Source organism: Vicugna pacos, chromosome 2, assembly GCF_048564905.1.
Source record: "Vicugna pacos chromosome 2, VicPac4, whole genome shotgun sequence".
In the NCBI taxonomy this organism is placed as follows: Eukaryota; Metazoa; Chordata; class Mammalia; order Artiodactyla; family Camelidae; genus Vicugna; species Vicugna pacos.
The window spans coordinates 38,800,643-38,826,786 of NC_132988.1; the positions used below are offsets into that span (position 1 = coordinate 38,800,643).

Genomic DNA, 26,144 nt, shown 5'->3' on the forward strand with positions numbered 1-26,144 from the left:
GGCGGTAACCGTGGATTTCAGGAGGCGCAGGTGACCGTGGAAGACGCACGCTCGCAACCCCGAGCCCGGCGCGGGGTGGGGGCGCGGCGCTCGGTTTCCTTCCCCGCCTCGGCGGCCCCTGGTGCGCATGCTCAGTCCTGCTCGGTCCGCTCCTTTGACTTTTTTCTGGGCGGCGCGGAGACCCGGGACTGGCTCCGGGGAAGGGAAGCAAAGCCCGCGGAGGGGCGGCGGCGGCGGCGCTGTGAGGAGCAGCCGGCGGGAGGCAGCTGCCGCTCGTCAGTGAGCATCTGGGGCAGCGCCACCAGGACGCTTCGTAGGAAGAGCACCAGGAGCCCCCCAGTCCTCAGCCACACGTGGCAGGAGGTCCGTCCTGCAGAATCATGCGGACCTCGTCGCCTGCATGGGGATGTTCTTCGTGCTGGGGCTCATGTTCGAGGGAACAGCAGAAGTGTCCATCGTTTTCATGACTCTCCAGCACGGGGTTACCTTCCCTGCAGCAGACGCAGAAGAACAAGCCACGGAATGCAGGTTCCTCTATTATTACGGTATTAGAGATTTGGCCACGGTGTTCTTCTACATGCTGATGACAATCGTCGTTCACGCCACAATTCGAGTATGTGTTGGATAAAATTCACAGGCGAAGACAGTTCCCCAAAGCGAAACAAAGCAGATTTAATGCATCTGGTCAGTTTAGTGTTTTTCTACCTGGTCTCTTGTGTTTGGGGCACATTCATTCTAGTCTCCGAAAACTGCCTGTCAGACCCAGCTCTCTTATGGAGGGCTCATGACATGATGACGTTTCAGATGAAATTTTTCTACATCTCTCAGTTGGCTTACTGGTTTCATGCCTTTCCGAACTCTACTTCCGGAGAATAAAAAACCAAGATCTCCCGCGTCAAGTAGTCTACATCGGCCTTCACCTCTTCCACATTGCGGGAGCTTATCTCTTGCACTTGAATCACCTGGGGCTGGTGCTTTTGATGATGCATTATTTTGTGGAATTCCTTTCTCACCTTTGCGACCTGTTTTATTTTAGCGATGAAAAGTACCAGAAAGAGGTTTCTCTGTGGGCCATTGTGTTTATCTTGGGTCGACTTATAACTTTCATTGCTTCCGTCATCACTGTTGGGTTTCACCTGGCTGGAGGGCAGAATGGCAATCCAGATGCCTTTACTGGAAATGTAAACGTGTTGGCAGCTAAAATTGCTGTTCTGTCATCCAGTTGCACTATCCAAGCATACATAACATGAAATTTGTTTCATGGCCAGCTTCAGAGGTGGATGGAGGAAGATGCTCCTCTTCAGGCCCCAAGTATGAAGAAGAAACGGACTAAAGGCAGGCCTTCTAGAAAAGGAACAGAAAACGGTGTGGTACCTTCATAAAGAGTAGACTCCCCCACATAAGAGGAAAGAAAAATCTTCATAATGATAAACAAGTTCATTGATTAGTGTTTCCAAAGAAGACTCCTCTTTTCTATAAATTACCTTTTTTTGCTGGAGACTTTTCTGTTCTTGAAAACAGTTTGTGCTTTCTTTGATTTTTGTTTTTGTACTATGTAGCGTAGTGAATTTTTTATAAAGACCTTTGAGGGGAAGATGATTATTACCAGTGGGAAAATTTTTGGTTTAGACTATCATCAAAATGGTTTAAGTTCACCACGATATTTTTCTTTTTTTACCTTTGAATGTTTTCCTAATGATTTGTAGAGATAACTACAAAATTCTGCATAGTTCTTGCTCCCGCCAATCTTTTATAACATTAGAAGGTGGTCTGTTATGGGAATGACATATTTTTAATGTTCTCTTCCAGGATAAAATAGAAATAATACGAAGGTGAAAATCAACATCATTAAATTTTCAGTATTCTCTAATTCTTAGAATTTTTTTGAATTTACAACTGTAGAAAAGATTTGAAAACCACCAAAATAATAATATTTATAAGTAGATGTTGTTAGTATTACATCCCACTAAAAAACCAAGATACTAATGGTTAACATGTGGAGACTTATTGCTATATATCAAAGTATCTTGAATTAATATAAAATTATTACTGAGAGGTAAACTTCATGCTTGTCCATTTTAGACACTTGTAAACTGGAAATCAGAAAATTAAATAATGTAAAAAAGGAAATCAGACTTAAATAGCTTTTTCTGATATGTTTATGAAAATTATTCTTAATGAGGTTTGTTATAAGTTTGGTATCTGCAGCATCTTAGAAGAATATTGTTTAACCTGTAAATCATTTTGAAAAATAATGCTTACTTGATTTATATCTATGAAGAATGTCAGCTGATTACATATGAAAAACATTTAATGCACTAACCTTAAAAAATTTTTTAAATCATATTCTTATGAAAGGCTTTTCAAAATAATGTTATAATTATAGCTTTGCTTCCATCTTTAATTGGGAAACATTTATCTGTATGAGACAAATTTTGGAGATACATATATATGTTGTAACTTTACATAAGCCAATAGAAACAATGGCTGCAGTGGGTGAATATTTATCATATTTATTTTCTTTCCTCAACCTACAGTTTGATTTTATTTCCATAATGTGCGTGCTTATATATTTTTTTCAGGAGACAGTGCTTTAAAAATGTGCTATGATGAGGCCAAGTATTCCTTATTCCCCTGTAGTTTCTTCTATTATGTCTTGTATCTCTCTGCTTTTAATAACATTCTGTTTGGCTTGTAAATAATTCAGCTTTTTCAATTACGGAGGTCCCTGCAAATTAAACTTAGTATAGGTGTATTGCAGACCAAAGACAGAGGAGCCATTCTTGGCAAAACGTTCTTTTCTGTTCTTTCTTCTTTGAGAGATATAATCTATCATCCTACTAATCATTTTTTCTCAGTTGCCTAATACTATAATTTTATTACCATATGCTCTAGGTCCAAAGTACAATAACTCCACTTTAACCAACCACTGTGCAATTGTAAAACAAAGATTTTCAACTCGTCATAACAGAGGAGAGTGGTCTTCCTCATTTTTAAAGGATTCTCCCCTGTTACTTGTAACTCCACTTCTGATAAAGGTTTCTTATCCATTACATACATAATTCATTTGCCAATAAATGCAGGCTTGTCTCAAAGTGGCCAATAATTGGAAGAAAAGTGTTTCCTCATGTGATTGATAATGCCAAGCATTAAATTGGGATTGACATTAAATATGATTAGGGTTCAGATTGATTTCCCCGGGATTTGCTGGGCTCTGTCCCCCTCAGATTGACTTTCCACTTGGCAGGAGATGACCACAGATGTTTTAGGCTTGATGTCTGTACACCATATACGTGGTAGAAAGGAAGAGAGGAAACCTGATTTCTAAAATTCCTGAAACACTGAGTGTTACTTTAGTTGGTAAAGGGGTTTACTCAGCTGATTGGTTAAATTAGGTTATATGTTTTACCTGCACAAGAAGGCAAAGTCCCTTTCGTGTAAAATAGGGGTTCACAAGAAGTAGGAAGTTTACTGAGGAAAAAGAGGAAGGATGCTGGGTACATCTCAGCCATTCATGAGTTCAATAAGTGTTTCAGAAAATAAACGTATGCCAAGTAAATTATGAAAGCAACACTGCAAATGAAATTCAGCACAATACAAATTGCTAAGCCTCTCCCTTTTAAAATTACATTCTGAAAAACTCATGCTACAGTAAATCTCAGTGTGACAATTTGGTTTCTGTCAAAATCGGATCGCATGGAAACAAGTTTCCATTATCATTATTCAAGGTTTTATTAAAACAGGCATTAGTTAACCCTGGGAAAGGCCAAATAACCAATTAAGCAACAAATGTTACGAAAGTCATAAGATATATCTGATATTCGAATTTCCTGAATTTGAATACTCTGCTGTGATTTATTTGCTTCAGTGCTTGCAAAACTTTATTCTCTAAGAAGTCTATAGTTGTAGACTTTCTAGGATGAATTTAGAGTGTTTTCTTCAAAAAATATTTTGCTGGCAATTATTCAAAAGTACATCTCAAGGGAGGGTATAGCTCAGTGGTACAGTGTGCGCTTAGCATGCATGGAAGTCCTGGGTTCAATCCCCAGTATCTCCATGAAATCAATCAATCAATCAATCAAATTTCCCCTCCAAAAAAAAACCAAACTAAAAAACTCAATAAAAGTATATCTTACTTTTCTTAACAAATAGTAGAAATGTGTTTTTCAACCTGCTTTGTTTTGTAAGAATCAAGGAAGTTATTTTCCAAGTGATCAGAATAATTCTTCACTTTGTTTCAGTCAGAAAACAACCTGTAGCTATTTCTTCATTTCTTTCTCATCAGTATTTAAAACCATCAGTAGAGGAAATATGTATAGCCAATAGTGTATTAACTCAAAATGGATTCAAGGAGATTCGAGTTACAACATTAGTTTTTAAAGCTTTCTTGAAGACTTAAAATATTATTTTTTACTTTTATTGAAATGTAGTTGATTTACAATGTTAGTTTCAAGTGTATAGCAAAGCAATTCAGTTATACATATACATACATACATATTTTTTCTTTTCAGATTCTTTCCCATCATGTGTTATTATAAGAAACTGAATATAGTTCCCTGTGCTATAGAGTAGGTCTTTGTTGTTTATCTATTTTATATATAGTAATGTATATCTGTCAATCCCAAACTCCTAATTTATCCCTCCCTCACTCTTTCTTCTTTGGTAACCATAGTTTGTTAAAATATTCTGATAGCCTTTTAATTTGGAAAAACATGGATAAAGTTTTAAGTTCTCACTCAACTAGACTAAATGAGAATAATTTATACAGAATAAGAATAGATTTATTACTGATGCTTCACCCAGGAAATGACATATTGGAGCAGTTCCTGAGATGAATTTCTTGGGGAGAAGTAATTTTGTGATTGTGGAATACGGACTGGGCTAGGACTTTGGTACTTGAATTCAGGGCAGAAAATGCATTCCAGTGGGGAGCACAGACCACTGTAATCTGGTGACTTCCCTGATGAAGAGGATAGACAGTGTGGTGGGTATATGGAAGTAATTGAGGCTTAATGACAGACTAGATTCCCAGAGAATTCACAAACACTCCCACTTCCTGAGTTTCTCTGGAAATAGAGGGTTTTTTTTTTTCTCTGTCATCTCTCAATCAAATTTACATCCTGTGTGAAACTTCCATACTGAGTAAGACAGACTAGTGTCTGCCAGTTCCCCTCAAGCATGTAGAAAAATGATCACGAATCCATCATATAAAAGTCCCTACATTTCTAGATACTAAATTAGAATTGTTCTCATGATTATACAGTCACATGACACCCTAAATTTTGCCATCTAAATCCCTATAAGCAAATCCTACATTACATCCCCCAAACCAGAATATACAGTCTTTTCAAGTGTGCATGGACTATTCTCGAGGATAGACCACATACTTGGGCACAAAAGAAGCCTCAGCAAATTTAAGAAGACAGAAATCATTTCAAGCGTCTTTTCTGATCACAATGGCATGAAACTTGAAATCAACCACAGACAAACAAATAAGGGGAAAAAAAAAAGCAAATCCTTTTTAGGCCCTGTACCACATCTGGCACTTTTAAGTATACAATAAATGTGGTCATACATTAAGGAAGCTGCCTCTGAGGCAGTTGACCTGCTTTGTTCTATTGTGTTTGGCTACTGCATTGTGTCAGCTCATCTTCTTCATTTTACAGTTTGAAAAATACATTGATATATAAACCAACCATTTCAGGGGATATTTATAAAACATAGGAAATGACAATGGGATGTGTTATGTGGTTAAAGGTTTGCTTGAATTTTAAAATGTTAAATTAACTTCACAGTAATGATGTGTGCATCTTCTGTCCATTGGAGTGATTAGAGTTGCTGTTAAGAGATATGGCTACTCAATAATACAGGCAAAGTATCTATTTTAAATAAAGGGAACGTGAACTCTCTGAATTCAAAGTAAAAAAAAAAAAATACTCCAATACCAACAGCTTCATTCAGCAAATCAAGTAAGGTCAGTGCACAGAATATCACGGCTTGAGGAAAATTTAAGAAAAGAGCTCTTTCCTCATATGCCATTGTAATTTCACCTAGGCCATTACACACTGAAAAGCACACCCAAAGACAGATTTAATATTCCTGCCTTGTGCTGCCTTTATTGTCTAATTTTTAAAAAGCTGTTCCTCAAATAAGCAAAACCAGTAAAGTTGCCACAGTTGTCGATATAAACATTAAAATATAATTTTTAAACTTTAATAAATTGTTTCTTTAAAAATATGTTTCCAGTTGTATTGTTAAAAGTTCAGCAGATGAAGGTAATAATAAGATTATAAATAATGGTTAACAAAGGAAGTCTGGGTTAGGCCCTTGCTGTGGCCCTTAGAGCTGGGTGAACTTGGGAAGACACCTCAGCATTCTCAGTCTTGGCTTGTATGTCACTAAAATGACAAAGATATTGATATATTTCAAAAAGAAACTACTCTAGAGATTAAAAAGTTATGTGTTTACAAAGTCATAGTGGGTATGTGTGTGTATGTGTGTGTGTGTGTGTGTCTGTATACTACTGTTATTGAGGGATGTGGCTTAACAAGATAACACTTGTTCATGGAGTGTCTCTCTATATACTTATATATGCTATAAATGCATATAGCCTCATTTAATCTATACTTACATATGCACTTATGCATACACATAGATTTTCCCCTATACATTTACTTATTTATTTTTCAATAGATTTTATTTTTAGAGCAGGTTTTGTTTTCGTTTATAGCAAAGCTGAGCAGAAAGCACAGAGTTTCCCTATATTCCCTGATCTTCACTTCCCCTTCCCCGCCTCCCGACACAGAGAGCTTCCCCTACTGTCAGCATCCTGTATCCCAGTGATATGTTTGTTACAATCCCTGAACCTATGTTGACACATCATAATCACCAAAAGTCTATAGTTTACGTTGGGCTTCATGCTTGGTGTTACATATTCTATGGGTTTTGACAAACATAGAATGGCACGTATCCACCATTATCAAACAAAATAATATCATTACCTAAAAATCCTCTGTGCTCTACCTACTCATTCTTTTCTCCGCTATGCATTTTTAAGTACTATATAACTGTATGGCATTGAGTTTTCCCTCACGTCTGGGTAGGAGGCACTAGAAAATTCAAGTATAGCCATAGTTGCACTTCTGTGTCTAGTTGATATTTTACAATGAATTCTTTCCCCAAATGTATGAATTATTGTTGACTAAATAAATAATGTACATTACAAACATTTATACTACTATACTTAAAATGTACAGAAATTATCTTCTGAGTAAATGCTCACTTGTTTTATTAAAGAGTTAACTAAATTCATAGTAATCAAAGACCATTTTTTACATAAATGACTGAAAATACAATGATATATGAAAACCCTCAATATATAATAATTCTGAATGTAGGTCCTTTTACCTGAAGCATTTGAAACCATTAGTCTGGGTAAATTATGATAATAAAACTCAAATTCTCATATTCACAATTAAATTTCAGACTAAGCAAATGAACCAAGCATTAATTTTGGAAAACCAAAGTGTATCAGCACACAGTTTAGTAGTTATGAGTACTAAACAACAAGGTCCATAGTATCATGTAATATACAAATTTCATCATTGCCTTGGCATTATGTAACACAGTGTCTCAGAGTTAGTAGTTATTCGAAATTTGTTGAACTCAGTTGAAATAACCTTTATTATTATTAAAACAAATAAGCAAGCAAACTTAGTAGAGCTTTCCTTTGCTTGCTCCTGTAATATTGACTTCCTCTCCTTTTCATACCCTTTTTCCAGTTTTAAGTATTAATTGTGGAAGTATTGCTTGTTTATTGCCTGTCTCCTGTACCAGTTTGAGGTCATGCGTCTTTACATCATTAAAGTAAACTGACCATCTAGTGTAATCTTTAGTAGAGTGGAAGCCTGTGAAAAAAATATATTGCCTAACAATGAACTTAATGATTTGGGAAAAGAATGTACATTATTTATTTTATCCTACAAAAACTAGGATATGTAAACATTAATAGTTTGTTCTTAAACCTTGTAAGTGAAAACCCTGGCTCCAAATATTAGACTTTTATTTAATGCATGCATGTTATGGGTCACCCAAGTGGCAGTTGTGATTTGCCAATCTTTTTGAAGTTTGAGTCCTTTTTCTAAGATGAGAATGAAGTTAGTGTGTTCTAAATATGAAGCTAATATTAGAATCCTTAACATATGAATCAGAATGTCATTTTGAATGTGCTCATGTATAGAAAATGTGACATTTGTTCTGCATTCTCAACAGCACTTTCGTGATAGTGAAGGACAAGGAAAACAAAGCCCATTTGAAAAGGTTTATTCTATATTCTATATAACTGCATTGTAGTAGGTTTAATTAGATTTATCATTACTGCCATTTTTTTTTCTCTCAGAAAAGAAAAATAAAATCTATTCAGATGGGGAAGACAGTGAACTCAGCAGGTGCAGCTGGCCTCTCTCTTTGGCTAATAATTGACTAACAATTCATGTTCTGTGGGGGCTGTGGAGATGTCTATCTTGATCAGTCAATGAAAGAATTTGTCAAACCCAACAGAGAGTGACTGTCCCCCCAAAACGGCAGACTGCCACCAAAAACTTGCAGACACTGAGTGCAGCTATTATTTATTAAACTAGCCAAACTCACCACTTCCGTTAGCATGTATTCCACACTTCTCAAATCCCAGGAGGACTTTCGATGCTCAGGAGTCCTCTTGAATTCTTCCTACTAATGCAGCACAGAATCATTACTCATAACAGTAGCCATGTGTCACACTGTAACATTTAAACTTTTATTTTTTGAAACACGATTCTACGATTTCACAGGTTCATTCTACGATTTCACGGGTTCCACCATCATACCTAGTTGTTAGGGCAGCGAGGCCGGTTATTCAGTGAAACTCCAGCAAACTAAACTCTTACCAGAAAACAGCTTAACCTAAGCAACCGTAAACTCTCTGCATTGCCTTTAGCCACAGAACTACTGCTGGAATTTTTATATATTGCACCACATTCCAAGTTGGAATTGAAATCTACTATAGAGGCTTGCTGAAAATGGGTGGAATATGATCTCCTTAAATTGTATATCTATTCATATTATTAATTAAAATCTATATTAAAAGACAAAATGTACATTTATAAGACATATTTTTTTCGTTTCACTCTCTATATCTTTACAATACCTATGGCAAATTTTAAAATGTTATCCTTAACCTTTTGTATAGCAGAGTCAAAACTGTGACCAAATCTGTAACTTGTAGGGAAAAAAAAATCAAATCCATTAATCATGAAAATGTCAATAAGTGAAATTTCAGCAAATACTGTATGCATTTACGTTATCAGCAGATGATGCAAAGATATTGAAAGTAATATGTCTCTAGCTATAATGCACAGATTTTTTTTGCTTTATTTTGCCTCTTGGTCTTAATTTTTTTTGTCTCCACTCTACTTTCCAAAAAATTCAAATAATATATTTCAAAAGCACCAGGTGTTCATTAGATTCTGAGGAAACTGAAGATCTGAGATTTTCTTTTGAATTGAAGTTTCTATCTTTCTGTTCAATTATTATGACTAGGACTAAACAGCGCTTATGACAATTTAAAAAGAAAAAAAGGGAAAAAGGAAAGTATGCTTCATTGTAAATCCACATCAAGAAGAAAAAAGCCTCCTGATATTTTTAATCAACTTAATTATCCCTGCCAGTGATGCTAATTCATAGTAAAACATCCAAAAGACTCTGGAATTCATTAACACTACTTAAATGTGCAATTTCACTGCATTTTGCAGGCTGGATTTTTAATATTACTGTGTGTTAACAGAAATGAATTTTTTAATGTGATTTCTCCCATTTAAAAATAGCTTATGGCACACTCTATCCTATATATGCACATATATGTATTAGAATAAAACAACACAAACTTTATGAATAGTTAAGGTTCATATTTACACAGTATGTCTGATAAAATCATGCAGCTGGGGGCGAGGGGAAAAAGGGATCCAAAAGATGGCAAGAAAAAAGTCAACAAGGGAAGGCTTTAGTGTATCTTTCTTCCTAGGTGACCAGTAACAGTGCATGAGTGTCACATGGAACAGGTAAAACAGCATCACTGATACTTGCTCCAACTTTGGTGACAACAAAGCTCTGTAAAGTAAAAGGACTGTCCTATTGACCTCTGTAGGCCTAAGCTTCTACTTTGTTGTCTTTATGAAAGAATACCCAATAACGATTAGGAAATCATTCCCCTGTCTTCAGAAGAAAAGTAAGTCTCAACAACTAAAATAAATTAAGCTCCATTCCTTAAAGATTTATTGGGTGCTTGTTATATTCCTGACCTGGTGGATACAATGTGGGGACACGATGGTAAGTAATATGCCCACTGCAGTTTGTAGTCAAGTGGCATCTAAGCTTGAGAATCAGCCCCAGTGCAATACCAGAGCTGCCTAGGAGAGCAGAGAGTCAGATGACCTTGAAAAGAAAAACACCTAGTACAGTGTGCTTTGGCATCTATAAGGTCTCTGAGAGCCATACTGCAGTGAGAGGCTCAGATGCAAATAAAATAAATCCTGATTCCAGCAGAGTTGTTGGAAAAGCAAAGTCAGTGTGCTCAGCACTGTTGCCCCGCTGGGAGTCCTCGGCCTTGTGTGGTCAGGAGGGGCAGTGCTGAGGGCAGTGGGGTAGCCAGAGTTCCCCAGCCGTGCAGAGGCGTCAGTGGGCTGTGGGAAAGGAAAGCATAGAGGTGGAAATGGTACACACCCTTGCTCAAGGGGCACGTCTTATGCTGACCTGTAGCAGAGTGGGGATGGTGAAGGAAGAATAGCTGGAAACAACTTAGGAGAGTGTGTGGGACCAGGCACTAGAGCGAGGAGGGCAAACTCAAAGAAGCCAATAACTCTAGAAGTGACACTTGTTGGCATTAAGTCGCTAATGACATTCCTGTGCGAATGACGTGGTTGGTGCAGCTTGGAGGAAACAACCAGCCCACTAAAATGTCAAAATAAAGACAATTCGATGTGATAGATCACATGGAAACCATTTTGAAAACTACAAAAAAATAAGTTTAATTTACCAAAATATAGGCAGACCTAGAGTTTAATGTATGAGAACAGTTGACAATATGAGAGAATTTGTAAATTAGAGGTGGAGTCACAGGTATCCACTTCGTACTTTGTATGAAATTCTGTGACAGCTGTTTGAATTAATTCCTGGTGGTGCCCTGGTGGGGACATCTCTTTACTGTATCACTTATTATCTTCCTGCACGATGGTCCTTCTGTGGGTAACTATGCCCTTTAATAGTCCCTGCATTGGAGTCACTCTCTGGAATGTTACATTATTAAAGAAATATACTCCATCCCAGAAGAAACTGTGACTGGGTCAAATGAAGGTGTCAAACAGGAATAGGGTCTGGCAGGGAAGTCTATAGTGAAGGTCCAATCCTTTTCCACTAGGGCAGTGCTATTAGGATGACCTCCAACTCATGCTGCAGAGTTTTAATGTGCAGTGCTGCTGGCCCGCAACACATATCTTATGAAGTTCTGAGATTGACTTTGCTTCCCGGAGAAATGCTATTTATTTGCATCTGGGTTCAACGTTGTTAAGAAGAGAAACATTTGCCTTGCCAGAGTCTACAGGCAGTCTTGGAGAACAACACCACCATGCCTTTTAAAAAAAAATATTAACATTAGTTGTCTAATAATGTTTTCTTCTAAATTATTCTAAAAAGAAAGATAGTTGTCATGTATTGGGGAATGTTTTACATAGAAAGCAACTTCAATATTGACTCAAATTAATTTGAGCTAGTTGTTCTAGTTTCAAACAATAAAACATGAGGAAAAAAACTTGTCTTTTTATTTTTGTGAGTTTTACTTAAATACTTTTACCAAATTTGAAAACTTATGAGAAAGAAATGTTTCATTATATTTACAATGATACTATAAAATATATTATTTTTATTTTACAAAATATTTTAGTTTCTACATTACAGAGTCAATCTTTTTAGTGATTATGACAATAGCCTTAAATTCTTGAAGTTAGTAAGATTTCCTCATTATTCAATTTCTGTTTTTCCCAAGTACCTAATTTTAAAATATTGGAAGAAATGAACAAATAAACAAATCCTGTTATGTAAGGTTTTGCTGAAGTTAATATACATGTAAAAATTTATAAGACAAAATTATTCACAGATAGTTAAGACTTAAATTCTCCATTTCTACTATCATTTTTGAAAGCTATTTTTCATCAACTCAAAGACATATAATAGACAGGTTAGTAGTTTTATATGCGTAAGTAAAGCGGTTAGTAGTTTTATATGCTTAAGTAAAGTTTTATGTGCTAAAGTAAACCAGCAGAATCTGTTCCTAGGAATTCTCTTCCCTATGGTCCAACAAAATGCACATTCTGCAATAAGAATTAGAGATGTTAAATTGGTAAAATTATTTTGCAAAAAAAACTTATTTCATTTAGTTTTCCAGATAATTGTTTAAATAACTGCCAAAGCAAATTTACAAATATATAAGCATTTCACAATAAATCATATAATAATTTAAGTACACAAAGAAACAAAGCATCATAAACATATGATAGATGACAGAAAAAGACTTTCACACACTAATGTTAACAGATTTTTTGTACTAAACATAACGAATAATACAAGCTTGAACATATTTTCAGGGCATAGGGAAATATAAAATGTGATGTAGCTGACTTGGAGAGAAATAGAAGTTCAAGAAAAATATATATATATGATGAGGAAAATTTAAACTTAATGAAATAAGCAGCAAATTGAAAACATTTGAAACTGGAGGCGATGTTAGAAAAAAGTAAGACAAAATAGCACAAGGAAACAGGGGCCATAAAGTCTAGAATGAGAAGGTTTGGTGTGTACTTAACTAGAGTTCCAGAAAAGGAGGCAAGAGGAAGCAGAGGCCATACGTTAGAAGGTGGTAGCTGGAAAGTTGCCAGAGCTGTCAAACAACACCAGTCTTTACATCCAACACACTCAGTAAATCTCAGGCACAATTCACACACACATACACCTACCTAGTAATATCATAGTGTCACTTCAGAAAACTAAATGCAGAGAGATGATCTTAAAAATTGCTAGAACAAAGTGAGAAATTAAGAACAGAAAACAGTCTGAGAGGAGATTGGATTCTCCACAGGGATGGTGGTGGTAGAAGCCTGAGTTACATAAACCTCAGTGCTGAGAGAAATTGTCAAGCCAGGAGTCTATATCCAGTAAAAAGAAAGAAAAAAAGTGCTTCAAACATTTAGGTAATCACCTCCATTTTCTGAGATACTAAGTACTGCATAATTTCCTGAGAAATATATGACCACATAGAATGAGGGGTGTGTATGTGTGTGTGTGTGTGTGTATGTGTGTGTCTGTGTTTAAAAACAGAAAACAGAACCAAAGCATCCTGCCTACCAATTCCTCGCTGTGTTCTGGCTACACAGCCATACACTCTCACACTCCCCACCCACACCTGACACATTTATCTAACAGTGTTATTCAGTCAAAATAAAGTGAAAGATTAAGATACACTATTGGTTTAGCAAACAACAGAATAAGAACTTCCCTCAAAACTGTAGCCTAAGGTTCAAAGATTCCATTTTTCATGGAAATTACCACTTGGAAGGAATTCAGCTTACCTTTTCATGTCTAACTCTGGATGAAATTTCTGAATTTTCGATTCATCTACAAAGATCATTCCTAAAATAATCTTAATAATTAGAAGAATGAAGTTTCGTTTCCCAATAACAAATAGTTTGTCTCTTCTCACACTTACTTCCAGTAAACACACACACACACCATACAGTATAGAGACCTCTTTATATGGAACTGTGCCTAGCAGTCCTGGCTTAGCCTAAACTCGTCATGAAGAAGCAGCCAGCAATTTGACAGGGAGAGGAAAGTTGACAGCTTCTCATCAAATATCAAGCACTGCTGTGTTTCTAATGTCAACCTGGATTTGACATTTAATTTTAAAAGTATCTTAACATAGGTCCACACACAGTAAAGCAGATAGCAGCTACAAGACTGATTTTGTTCTATTTAATGCTGAAAAAAGCCCCTTGCCCAGCAGGCAGAATTATTTTAAGGAAAGTATCACCACTATGCCTCTGGGAATATTGGCAGTACTAAGAATAAAGTATTTTTACTGGTTCAAGGTATTGGATTTAGCTCAGAAAGAGAAAATAGTCGTGTGTAATAGAAAAAGTGGATTGCTGTAACTATAGAATTTCTATTGATATGTTTAGTTACCAAATTGGATAAAAGTATACTCCATCGGGTGTGTGTGTGTGTGTGTGAGCTCACTCATGCAGATGCATGTATACACATAAACCACACAGATATCATATAAACACTGTCACATTGCATCTTCTAGACTGTTTCTTTTTGAAAAATAAAGGATTTATCCACTCGTGAAAAATACTTAGCAAATAGAGGTGACAATATTCTGATTTTACAGAAAAACAAGTACATTCTTAATGTAACATAGTTAGTGATAGAATCCATTTTTTCACCATATTATCAACCTAATTAAAATATTTCAAAATATTTAAATGTGGCAAGCTCTTAGAAAACAACTTTTGGTAAATAACAGAAGATTTCAGTATATGATTTTCAGTGTATTAGATCATATTAGGAAATGAAAGTTTAACATCCTTCATTATCCCTTAAACTTCAAATTAATTGGATTATAAAACACTAAGGCTAAATTTAGCACAATCAAATTATTTATGACCCTAAAAAGACTTTGAGTAGGGATATCTTAGGGCAGTAAATATCAAATCCTGTTTAAAATGCCAGTTCCTCAGGGGAGGGTATAGCTTCAGCGATAGAGAGCATGCTTAGCACAAGGTCCTGGGTTCAATCCCCAGCAAGTCCTCTAAAAATAAATAAATAAATAAACAAACAAACAAACACACCTAATTACCTCCCCCCACCCAAAAAATAATAATAATAAATAAAATACCAGCTCCTTCCTGTGCTAGTAGTAAACCTCACATTACTGTCTTATCAGGTACAACATTTCTTAGAACCCTCTCCTTCAATGGTTCCAGATCAGTATTTGTCAATGAATGGCCCTCACATCTGTTATGAAGAACAGAGGAAGAGTCATTATATTCTCATGAGATGCTGATGGCCAAATGTGGCCACTACTCAGACTTCCCTGCAATTTCCAGCTTTCCTCTTTCAAGTTGAGACAATTGGTAGGATTGTATCCAGATAAGTGAGAGTTGTGGCGTTTTCCCTGCAAACTTTGAAAAGCCATTTCATACAGTTGGCCAGGCTGGTGTCTTCAGTGACTGTTTGTCCGCCCTTCCAGCTGCAGCCTCATGATCTGCATAGTCCCTGCTCTTTCTACATGTGTGGAAGCCCGAACTCTGTTACAAACTCTTTTGTCTCATAATACTTAGTGTGGTTCTGTTTCCTTGTGAAAATTCAGAATGACGACCTTCACTAATAGATGCAATGCTTAGACCTTAATGACCTACGCTGAAGGTCATGTTACAGACCTGTAACAGTAACGCAGAGTTGCCATAAAACTCAGATATTGACTCTCTCCATGTGCCATCATATAGCAAGGCTGGCCCATTATCCAAATAAACAACAATCAAAAAAATCAAAGAGTAACTACCAAAACAGCAAAAAGCCCTCCTTCCACGTGGAGGTTAATCACCTAAATTTTATTTTTTAATATCTCTTCTAGATACATTTTTGTTTGCTCTTACATAGAAATATTTGAAGTGGTATTATCCTAAAAGACAGCATTCATATATATTTTATTGCGAATAATAAACTTAGGGCTGTTTTCCCTACCACAGCATGCCATTCAAATGTGCTTTATTAATTCTACTTCTATCAGATTCTATTAAGTCTCTTCAAGCAGAGAATGGTTGTCATCTTTTGGCTGAGACAAGACTTAAAAAATATATGAAGGTCTATCTAATATTCAGATAATAAGTATTTTGTCCTTTACCTTCTAAGTAAACTGCTTGTGGCCAAAGACCAAGCCCTGTTTATCAACACACACACCTTTTGCTGTCTGAACCACAGGATACAACACAGTGCCTTACACACAATGAGGTGCTCTCTAAACGTTTGTAATTAAAATAATGAAGTTTAAATTCATGTAAGGTGAGAGACAGGGTGGTTGACAGAGCCATACATCTGGGTGAACCAGAGAAACTATGGTCATATTATACTTACTGCACAGATGTGGTGAGACTGATCCACGGCATGATAAGAATAAGGACAGAATGATGAAGATACGCTGTTTTCAGTAGGAGGCGATTCACCTTCTATCACATATACTTGTATAATTTGTGTACACTCATCTGTATAGGAAAAAAAGAAGCCATTATATTTTACTTTCTTAAATTTGTCAAAATGATTCTGTATGTTTCATAAAATTTGATGCTTACAATTATTTTATATAGGAGAGATAGCCTCTACTTACATAATCAAATTCAAACTTCTCATCTATCATGTCCTCTGGGAAACTAGCTTTCCACCTCAAATCAAATTCTTCTGCTCTTTGTGACCTCCTTTTATATTACATCAACTTTTACCAATACAATGTTATTGTATTTATTTCTCTGCTAAACTGCTGTGCTCCTACATCATGCCTGCCTTGGGGACAGAAAGTGCACACTGAAAATTTGTACCTGTGCATCACCTAGTATAGTCCCAAGAAAACTGTTCAATGAGTGAATAAATGTTTTTGAATGAATGTAAGGAGAAACTATTTTTTCCCTATAGGTTTGTACATCCAAAATGATTCTGATTTGAAGGCTTGGATAGAATGTTGTTCATTTATAATCAGTAGGAGGGTGTGAAGGGAGAGGGCACAGAAAGGATAACAAAAGATATTTGGCCCATTATATCCAAAGTGAAATAGGCACCATCAGTTTACCTCTGCACATCCATTTCTGTTTGTCTGCAATTGTCTCTTTTACATCTAGTAGTAGAGAAGATACTTTTGTTGGAGGAAGAGCTGGAGGAGAAAAAGAGAGAATATAGGGTAAATCATGACCTGTCTATTTCCTTGGTGGCTCCAGGGAAGAAACTTGAGTGGCTACAACGGATAGAGAAGTGAGAGCCACAGGTTCCCAGGATTGCATACGAAAACTGTGCAAGTCTCTGGCCAGGAGCCCAGCTGCTTTTATGTTCTGATGACCACATGGGATAGCAGGCTGAGAGGAAACCCTTTTTTTTCTGCCACCAGGATAAACATTGCATCACTCAGACCCTCCAAGGAAGAGAGGCACTCAGAGCATTGGGTGACAGCGATCCTAGTAGGGATGCTGGCATTTCAGGATGGTAACTGGCAGTGGTCAGGTTTCCATAAGCAATTGTGTGCGAAGCAGGTGTAGGCAAGTGGAAGCTAAGGCAGGATGGGGACTAGGGTAATGCAGTGTGGGGACTACAGCTCATAAATCCACTACTGGGTGTGTGCAAAATGCTCCTCTGAGATGCCCAGGAATAAGTACAAGATGCTGTGGAAGGGAGAGCTGTTCTCACACCATTACATAGGTCAGAGCTGTTAAACTGAGAGTAAAAGGATTGGCAAGCAATTTTGGGGACCCAACTGAAATTGGAAACTATAAATCTGCCCCACCTGGCAGAGTTATGCGATTTTTCTCTAGGACAGCTCAGCAGCTCAGAAGATGGAAAATGTTTGTGATTAGAGAGTTCTAGGTTGAGAATGTGTTCAGAAGGAAAGCAGGAGAATAGGGGATTAAAGATAAGAGTACCAGGAGGTGGAAGGAGGAAAGGGGGTGGGGAGGGATAAATTGGGAGTTCGGGATTTGCAGATACTAACTACTTTATACAAAATAGATAAATAACAAGGTCCTAATGTACAACACAGGGAACTATATTCAATACCTTGTAATGGCTTATAATGAAAAATAATATGAAAAGCAATATATATATGAATAAATGAATCACTATACTGCACACTAGAAATTAATACAATATTGTAAACCATATACTTCAATAAAAAAGAAAAAAAATGGTAAGAGTGACCAGAAATGACCAAACCTGATGATGAAATTCATCGGAAGGTAAAGCCAAGAAGCATCACATGAAAAAAAAAAAAATACTGAGAAGTTTAAAGACCTAAGTGAGTGAACAAAAATATTTAGTGGCAATAAGCATTTCTTATTAGAGAGAGGGCTTTAGATGTAGTTCAGTTTACAGGATTGTAAAACCTGCCTTTGGCCTCAAGAATCGTTTATTGAAGCAAAACGATGTGAAATCATAGTCATTAAAAATAGTAAGAAATTCAGAATGCAATAAAGTTACTCGGGTAATGAAAATTGTGGAAATAGAAACTAAATGAATGAGCTATCACATTCTTGTTGGAATGAAGGACTACAGCCTAATATTTAAAGTATCTATTAAATAAGAAAAGTAACAATATCTATTCTTTATATCTTCAAATTCACTCGTTAAAACAAGAAAGTTCTCTTTTCCATTCACAGTGCAGTGCAAATGAGTATGTGGCAGGGTGGTAGAGGTACCCAGGGTTTGTCCATGCCCTGGGGCCCTCGGCAAGATCCACCTCATCTGGCTGGGAGGCGAGGGAAGGGGGAGAGGGGGCGGTTCCACAGACCAGCCCTGGAAGCTGTACGTTTCAGGTTCACTCTCCTTTGGCCGGAACTCGCACGGCACAAGGCACTTGCAAGAGAGCTGGGAAGTGGAGGTGAGCTGTGTGCATAGAGAGAAGAGGAGAAATACGAATACTGGCAAACACCAGCATTCTCTGTCACAGTAGGCTATGGTGAAAACACTGCCTGCTGTGTGGTAGGAATCTCCAAGAAAACGATTTCACAATGACCAACAGCAACAACAACAAAGGCTATTGTCTGGAAGGAAAGTGTAGATCTAGGAAAATTCTTAGCTTGTTGCCAGACCAGGATTTCATTGGAAAATGTCATGCTCTGAGACTGTTGTTAGCAGCAAATATTATTCAAACTGAGGGCTCCAAATAGAATCTGCCGAAACAATGGGAGTAAATGAGGGTTTTACGACTTGCAGCATCAAAGGGAAGATTTGTGTTGTGTGATGGAGGATACTCAGAAGAGGGGAGGCCAGATGAGGAACTGAGATAGATGAACGAAGGCAGGATTCTCCCCGTTAGCAACGTGGGCTGATACAGGAAGGAGAAAGGATGGTCTGACAGGGAAGGAATAGAGGTGACATAGACCAATGATTTCAAACAGAACTTCAGTGAAATACATTTTTTAACTGTCTGTGACTATTACTGTAACCAGATGCCCCACGTGTCAATGGTTATGAAGGCAACGAGCAAAGAACTTCTACCAGGCATCACCATCATTTCTGGTGGTTTATTTCTGTGACAAGGGAATAAAACAATACCTTATTTACCTAATTGCAGAAAATATTTAGATATGATGTATTGTGATGAATCTTGAGATACTAATTTTTATTCTCTGTAATTTTACTTATCATTTCCAACAATCCATGTTTATGGTCTCTTGCTTTATGTTTGACTTTCCTGGAGAACAAAAACATGAGGAGAGTCTAGCCTCAGAGTACTAAAAATATGATAGAAATAATCTTGAATATGTGGTTGAGGGCCACAAATGAGAGAGGTACGCACAAGGAAGTATGTGCGTAGCTATGACTCGAATAAGAGAAATACCACCTAAGTGGATAACACGCGCATTCTCTTGTACACATGCACATACACATGTTCAGTAGAAATCTTGTTTGGCTTTCCAGGAAATGCGTGCGTATGTTGTGGGACAGGCAGTAGATACAAAGCAGGAAGAGGAGTGCAGGATAACATGCCTTCCCAATAGCAGACCTTTCTAGGGAAATTCCAAAAATTCTAGCGTTTTATATCAATAAGAAAGAGGAAATTCCTGAAGAATTGTCAGGGGACGACACTATAAAAGTTGGTTCCTGCCAGATCATGAAACACCTTTGGCTCCATGTTAAGGCATTTCAGCCTATAGGAATCCACTGAAGAACTGCGAATGGAGAAATGGCTTTGCCAATACACGTTGTGGGAAGATCCCCCTGGCTGTGGAGAGTGGAGAGGAAAATAAGAATGGTCGTGAAATTTGTTAGGAAGGTATTCCAGTTGCTCAGGTAGAACTGCCAAATCCTAAACTAGGGTAATGGCCCATGAAAATGAGGGAAGAGAATGCACATAAGAAATATTGAGAATGTAAATTGTGTAACTCCTTGTGGCTGATTGAAAGTAGAGGTTGAGTGAGTTGAGAGAGACTAAGAGTGATACTGGCTGAGTGAGCCCATTCACGGAGATAAGGGAAAAAGGAGGACAAGATCATATCATAAATACCTTGCTTTGAGATACCTATGAGGAGTTGCTTTGTGTGTGATTTGAACTTTAGGTATGGTACTCAACAGAGATGGTTTGGTCAGAGATCCTGCTCTGAGAGTCATCGGCATTTACATGATACTTAAAGCCCTCTTGTGGATGAGGACACCAGGGAAGAGACTTATAACAAGAATAAATGCCAAGTACAAGGATTTAGGAGCAGAAAATGTAAGGGATCACTAAAGGAAGACAGTAACGTGAAAAAATAAATGCAGGAAGAAAATTGGACATTGTAAACTTACAGAATCAAGAAGGGAGTTTCAAGAAAGAGGGAATGGTCAAGAATTACAAATAATGGAGAAAGCTTCAGGAGGCAGGGATGTGTTGAATCGACTTTATGAGAAGGGTGACAAAACTGTTCAAACTGCAGATGCATCACAGAGGTCAGGGTGATACACTTTTTTTTTGAAAAGTGCTTCCTCTGTCAACACTTTTTTTATAGTGATATCTAAACCAGTAGTGTCCAAAATTTGATCTCTTTCTTTTGTAAAACATTTAAACATACTCCTCATGTATGTATATTGAATGGATAAAGAGCAGAGATACTGCTCTCAAGCTCTGTTAAAAACAACAACAGTTAAACAGTTGCAACAGAAAGTGTGATGGGAGCAGCAGAGAATATCAAGGAGATACTTAGTTAAAATTATATCCGGAATCCAAGCATAAAGTACAGTAAAAAGTATCAGAGTTCTATGTGAGGGTAGTTTATTTATATTATCTGTCTCAATTACTCCCCATAGTTGATTCAATGTTTAGGAAAGATTCAATGAAGAGATGAAAGTAAGTAATTTTATCATGGATGTAGACTTAGAACAACTGAGCCTTTAAGAGGATATGGCTAATATTTCCCTAAAATAGATTACAAGACTGACTCCAAGGCAAGCCACTGTGATTGCTTGAGAGATCCTGTTTGGCTAAAACTAAATAATCTAATTCCTTATATCACTAAAAGTTTTACTTTTTCTGAGAGTAGCACGTATGACTACAGCAGTGTTCCTAATACTGAATATTAGCACAAAGGTCTTCCAGTCATTATGGAAGTCACGGGTTTATTTTAAATTTTAACTTGCTTAATGACAATCATGAATTTTCTGAAGATTAGGATAAGGTCATACTTTCTATAATGTTAATTTAAAACTCTTTAATTCTAATAGGGAAACTAAAATGTCTCTTTTTGGTGAAAATATTTTTCAAGGAATCTCAAGGAATAAACAAGAAAGACTAGTTGGTGAAAAGGGACTGATGGTCACCTGGGGAGAGAGTAATCAAAATCACGGCATCTTCACATTTATGATAGCTATGCAAATGAAGACAGACCATAATTACTCACGGACCCTAGAGTTTAGGAAAACAGGCTTTAAAAAATTCAAACACAAGTGATTTATTTCATACCTCTGAAATGGACAATATCTCAAGCAGTCTAGATAGCACTAAAATTTTTTAGAAGTACATCTCTCTGTGTGGTAATATATGACTTTAGTGTGGAAAAAAGAAATGGAGGTGTAATTTAAAAGTGAGTGCAGCTGCACCTGAGTTCGGAGGAAATTATAGGGTGAGAAGATATTTACCCAAGATGCAAATAAGGAACTTAAAGCATATGAAGAATTTCAGAATTGCACAGAATTTTAAGAATAATATCAGAAGATCAAAAGCCTCAATAGAGCAGATTTTATTATATGAGCTTTAATAATTGCTGATAATTGCAATGCTTGCTTTTTAAATGTATAAAAAAATTAAATGATGAAAGAATAGTTGGATCACTGCTTGACGCTGATAGCGTAATGTTTATGGATAATATTGCAGTGGCAGAATCCACCAGCTTCTATTTGCTTCAGTTTTTCCTAGAAAAGAAGATTCTTTGAATTGAAGAGGATATCAGAACCTTTACTAAGAGTGAATCGCATCTAAGATGAAATAAGTGATTGTAAGATAACTCTACCTTCTCTTTATAAATTCAAGTCTCCTGGCTAAGAATAATTACATTTCATTATACCGAAAGTAACGGCAAATTAATTGTTTGACCATGGCAAATAATCACCAAGCAATATGAAAAAAAAGTAAAAGTTACCAGAACACTGAGAGCAGGCAAATGTGATGATTTTAATCTACTCATTTTTATGTTGGTTTAGACATAGATGATTAATGATTGATTTAATAAAAGGTGATATAACCACTATCAATCGGAATAGATTCATATTTATAAAGTATCCTATTCTTCTTTCCTAATCTTGCTCTATTAAACAATTGTGGCAATGATATGATCAAAGAAAGCAAGATTAACAATTTTTTTGTGTGTACATGTAGCTGATGTTAAGAATATTTTAACAGAAAGAAAAAACAGTCATTTAAATCTTAAGCTTTCATTCTCTAGCACTTAGTATCTTCTTCCACCTTACCTTCAAGCTAACCCTATAAATTAGATACAGGCACATTTCATTTAACTGGGCTTCAGTTTATTGTACTTTGCAATAATGTATTTTCTTCTTTTTTTAATTGAGTTATGGTCAGTTTACAATGTTGTGTCAATTTCTGTTGTACAGCACAATTTTTCAGTCATGCATGAATATTCATATATTCATTTTCATATTCTTTTTCACCATGAGCACTACAAGGTCTTGTATATATTTCCCTGTGCTATACAGTATAGCCTTGTTTATCTATTCTATGTATACCTGTCAGTATCTACAAATCTCAAACTCCCAATCTGTCCCTTCCGCTCCCCTCTGGCAACCACAAGTTTGTATTCTATGTCTATGAGTCTGTTTCTGTTTTATATTTAAATTAATTTATCTTCTTCTCTTATTTTTTTTTAGATTCCACATATAAGTAATGTCACATGGTATTTTTCTTTCTCTTTCTGGCTTACTTCACTTAGAATGACATTCTCCAGGAGCATCCATGTTGCTGCAAATGGCATTATGTTGTCGGTTTTTATGGCTGAGTAGTATTCCATTGTATAAATATACCACATCTTCTTTATCCAGTCATCTGTTGATGGACATTTAGGCTATTTCTGTGTCCTGGCTATTGTAAATAGTGCTGCTATAAGCATTGGGGTTCTTTTAGAATTAGGGTTCCTTACAATAATGTGGTGGTGGTTTTTTTTCCCCCAAATTGAAGGTCGTGGTAACCAAGTACTGAGCAAGTCTGTTGGGACCATTTTCCAACAAAATGTGCTTACTTCATGTCTCTGCAACACATTTTGGCAATTCTCACAACATTTCAAACTTTTTTCATTATTATTATATTTGCTATGATGATCAGTGATTAGTGCTCTTTAGTGTTTGTATTTTAACTGCAGTTGTGGTGGAAATAGCACAAGAACTAGAAATAAAAGTAGACACTGAAGATGTGATTGAATTGCTGCAATTTCATGATAAAAGCTTCATGGATAAGGAGTTTCTTCTTATGGATAAGAAAAGACAGTGGTTTCTTTTTTTTTAATTAGTTTTTAAAATTTTTATTGAAGTACAGTCAATTACAATGTGTCAATCTCTGGTGTATAAAAAAAAAAAAGAAAGAAAGTGGTTTCTTGAGGTGGAATCTACTCCTGGTGAAGACACTTTGACTACTGTTAAAACAACAACAGAAGATTTAGAAAATAACATAAACTTGGTTGATAAAGCAGCAGCCGATTTTGAGAGAACTGACTCCAATTTTGAAAGTTTTACTGTGAGTAAAATGCTATCAAACAGCATCACATGCTTCAAAGAAATCGTTCATGAAAGAGTGAGTCAGTGCAGTATACTTTGTTGTTGTCTTGTTTTAAGAAATTATTGTGGTATCCCAAACTTCAGCAAGCAACACCCTGATCAGTCAGCAGCCCTCAACATCAAGGCAAAACCTTCTGCCAGTAGAAGGATTATGACTTGCTGAAGGCTCAAATGATGGTTAGCACTTCTTAGCAATAAAATATGTTTAATTAAGTATATTGTTTTTTAGACATAATGCTATTGGACACATAATGGACTATAATATGAACATAACTTTTATATACACTAGGAAACCAGAAAATGTGTGTGACTCACTTTATTGTGATGTTCACTTTATTATGGTGATCTGGAGCTGAATTTCCAATGTCTCTGAGTTATCCCTATGTCTCATACCATACATATTGTGATTGGCCAGAGTGCCCAACGTTCAGTCAAACATTATTCTGTGTCTGTGAGGGTGTTTTTGGATGATTTTAACATTAAAATTGATGCACTGAATAAAGCAGATTGTTTTTCATAATGTTGGTGGGCTTCATGCTATCAGTTGAAGACCTGACTAGAATAAAAGAGTGAATCTCCCCTGACAGGATGGAAATTCTTCTGCTTGACTGCCTTCAAGCTGAGACATTGATCTTTTTTCTTTTTTTCCTGCCTTCAAACTCAACTAAAACATTGGCTCTTCCTGAGTCTTGAGCCTGATGGCTTTCAGACTGAAACTCCACCATCAGCTCTCTTGGGTCTCCAGCTTGCCAACTGCAGAGCTTGAGATTTTGAGCCAATTCCTTAGAATAATTTCTCCCTGTCTCTCTCTCTCTCCCCCCCCCCCCCATATATATGGAATTGGAGGAGAATGTGCAATGTGAGTTCAGAACCTGGTCTCATTGCTTCCCTTATACCTAAACATTCAGTCATTGTTCGGCTAGACCCTGGAACACTACATAGGCAGCTAAGCATAACTTTATATAAAGGGTTAACTTGTGAAAAAAAAATATTTTAGAAAATCACTATGTGGATGTATTTCAGAATAACAAAGAACTTTCTTTTTCTCATATTCTGGGCTTTTCATTAATTAAATGTGTCCATTAGAGGAATTAAGAATTTGATCAATAAATTCCTTAAGCATGAGCCAAAATCTTTTGGTACAGAAGATATATAAAGGATTCAGATGGTATTATTTGGTTAACTTCATTTCTGTAACAATAGCCTCAAATTAAATAATGACTTGAGATCCAACCTCTTACCCACAGACACACACACATACACACACACAAACACACACACTTTGTTCAACTCTCTCTCTCTAAAAGCAGATGTTTCTCATAGGAAAATTATTGTTCTTAGTGTGGTGACTCAGGTGCAGGGTGCCTCTGTGATGTGGCTTTGTCATTCCAAGAGCCCTATTTCCCACCCATCATCCCCACCCAGAACTGAAGGAAATAAAGAAACACATTCTCTTAAAGACTGTGCTCTTACATAGTGGATGTCACATCTGCTCCCATTTCATAGATTAAGACTCAGTCATATGACAATGATTAATTGCAAAGGAGGTTGTAAAAGGAGTCTAGTTATAGTTTAAAAAAAGAGGGTACATTTTAGGATGTAACTAGCAGCATTTGTCACACTGTGCATAGATCATTCATTGTCTGGATGACCATAGAGATTCCCTTTTACAAATACGGGTGCCATGTTTAACCCAATGTTTATGAACCCATTGGCAATATATTGGTTAGTGATGAGTTATAATTATAGGTTTAATATGAATAAAAATTAGTCCTGTGAAATTAATCTAATTCTTTTTATAATAGAGTGTTTGTTAGGTTATAAATTTGGGAACATAATATAAACATCATATATCTATTTTTGTCAGATGTTTGGCAAAGTTCTTCAAGAGATTATTTTGTCTGGGAGGTAGAAATGTGAAGATCTCAAATGAGTTAGATAAATTAACATCTGTTACAGCAACCACATCCAAATTGTATAAATAAACACATCAATGTTGGTATTTGCAGATGTCTCCAGGGATGTGACTCAGGGCTCAGTCTTGA

At 36.4% G+C, this 26,144-nt stretch overlaps 1 protein-coding gene across 1 annotated transcript; it reads left to right on the plus strand.

The window, feature by feature from the left end:
- The first annotated feature begins 400 nt into the window (after positions 1-400).
- TRAM1L1 (translocation associated membrane protein 1 like 1) lies at positions 401-1,382 on the plus strand. Its single transcript, XM_006220522.4, is given in 4 exon segments — positions 401-609; positions 611-698; positions 700-853; positions 856-1,382. Coding segments are annotated over 4 exon segments (978 nt in total).
- Positions 1,383-26,144: the final 24,762 nt, after the last annotated feature.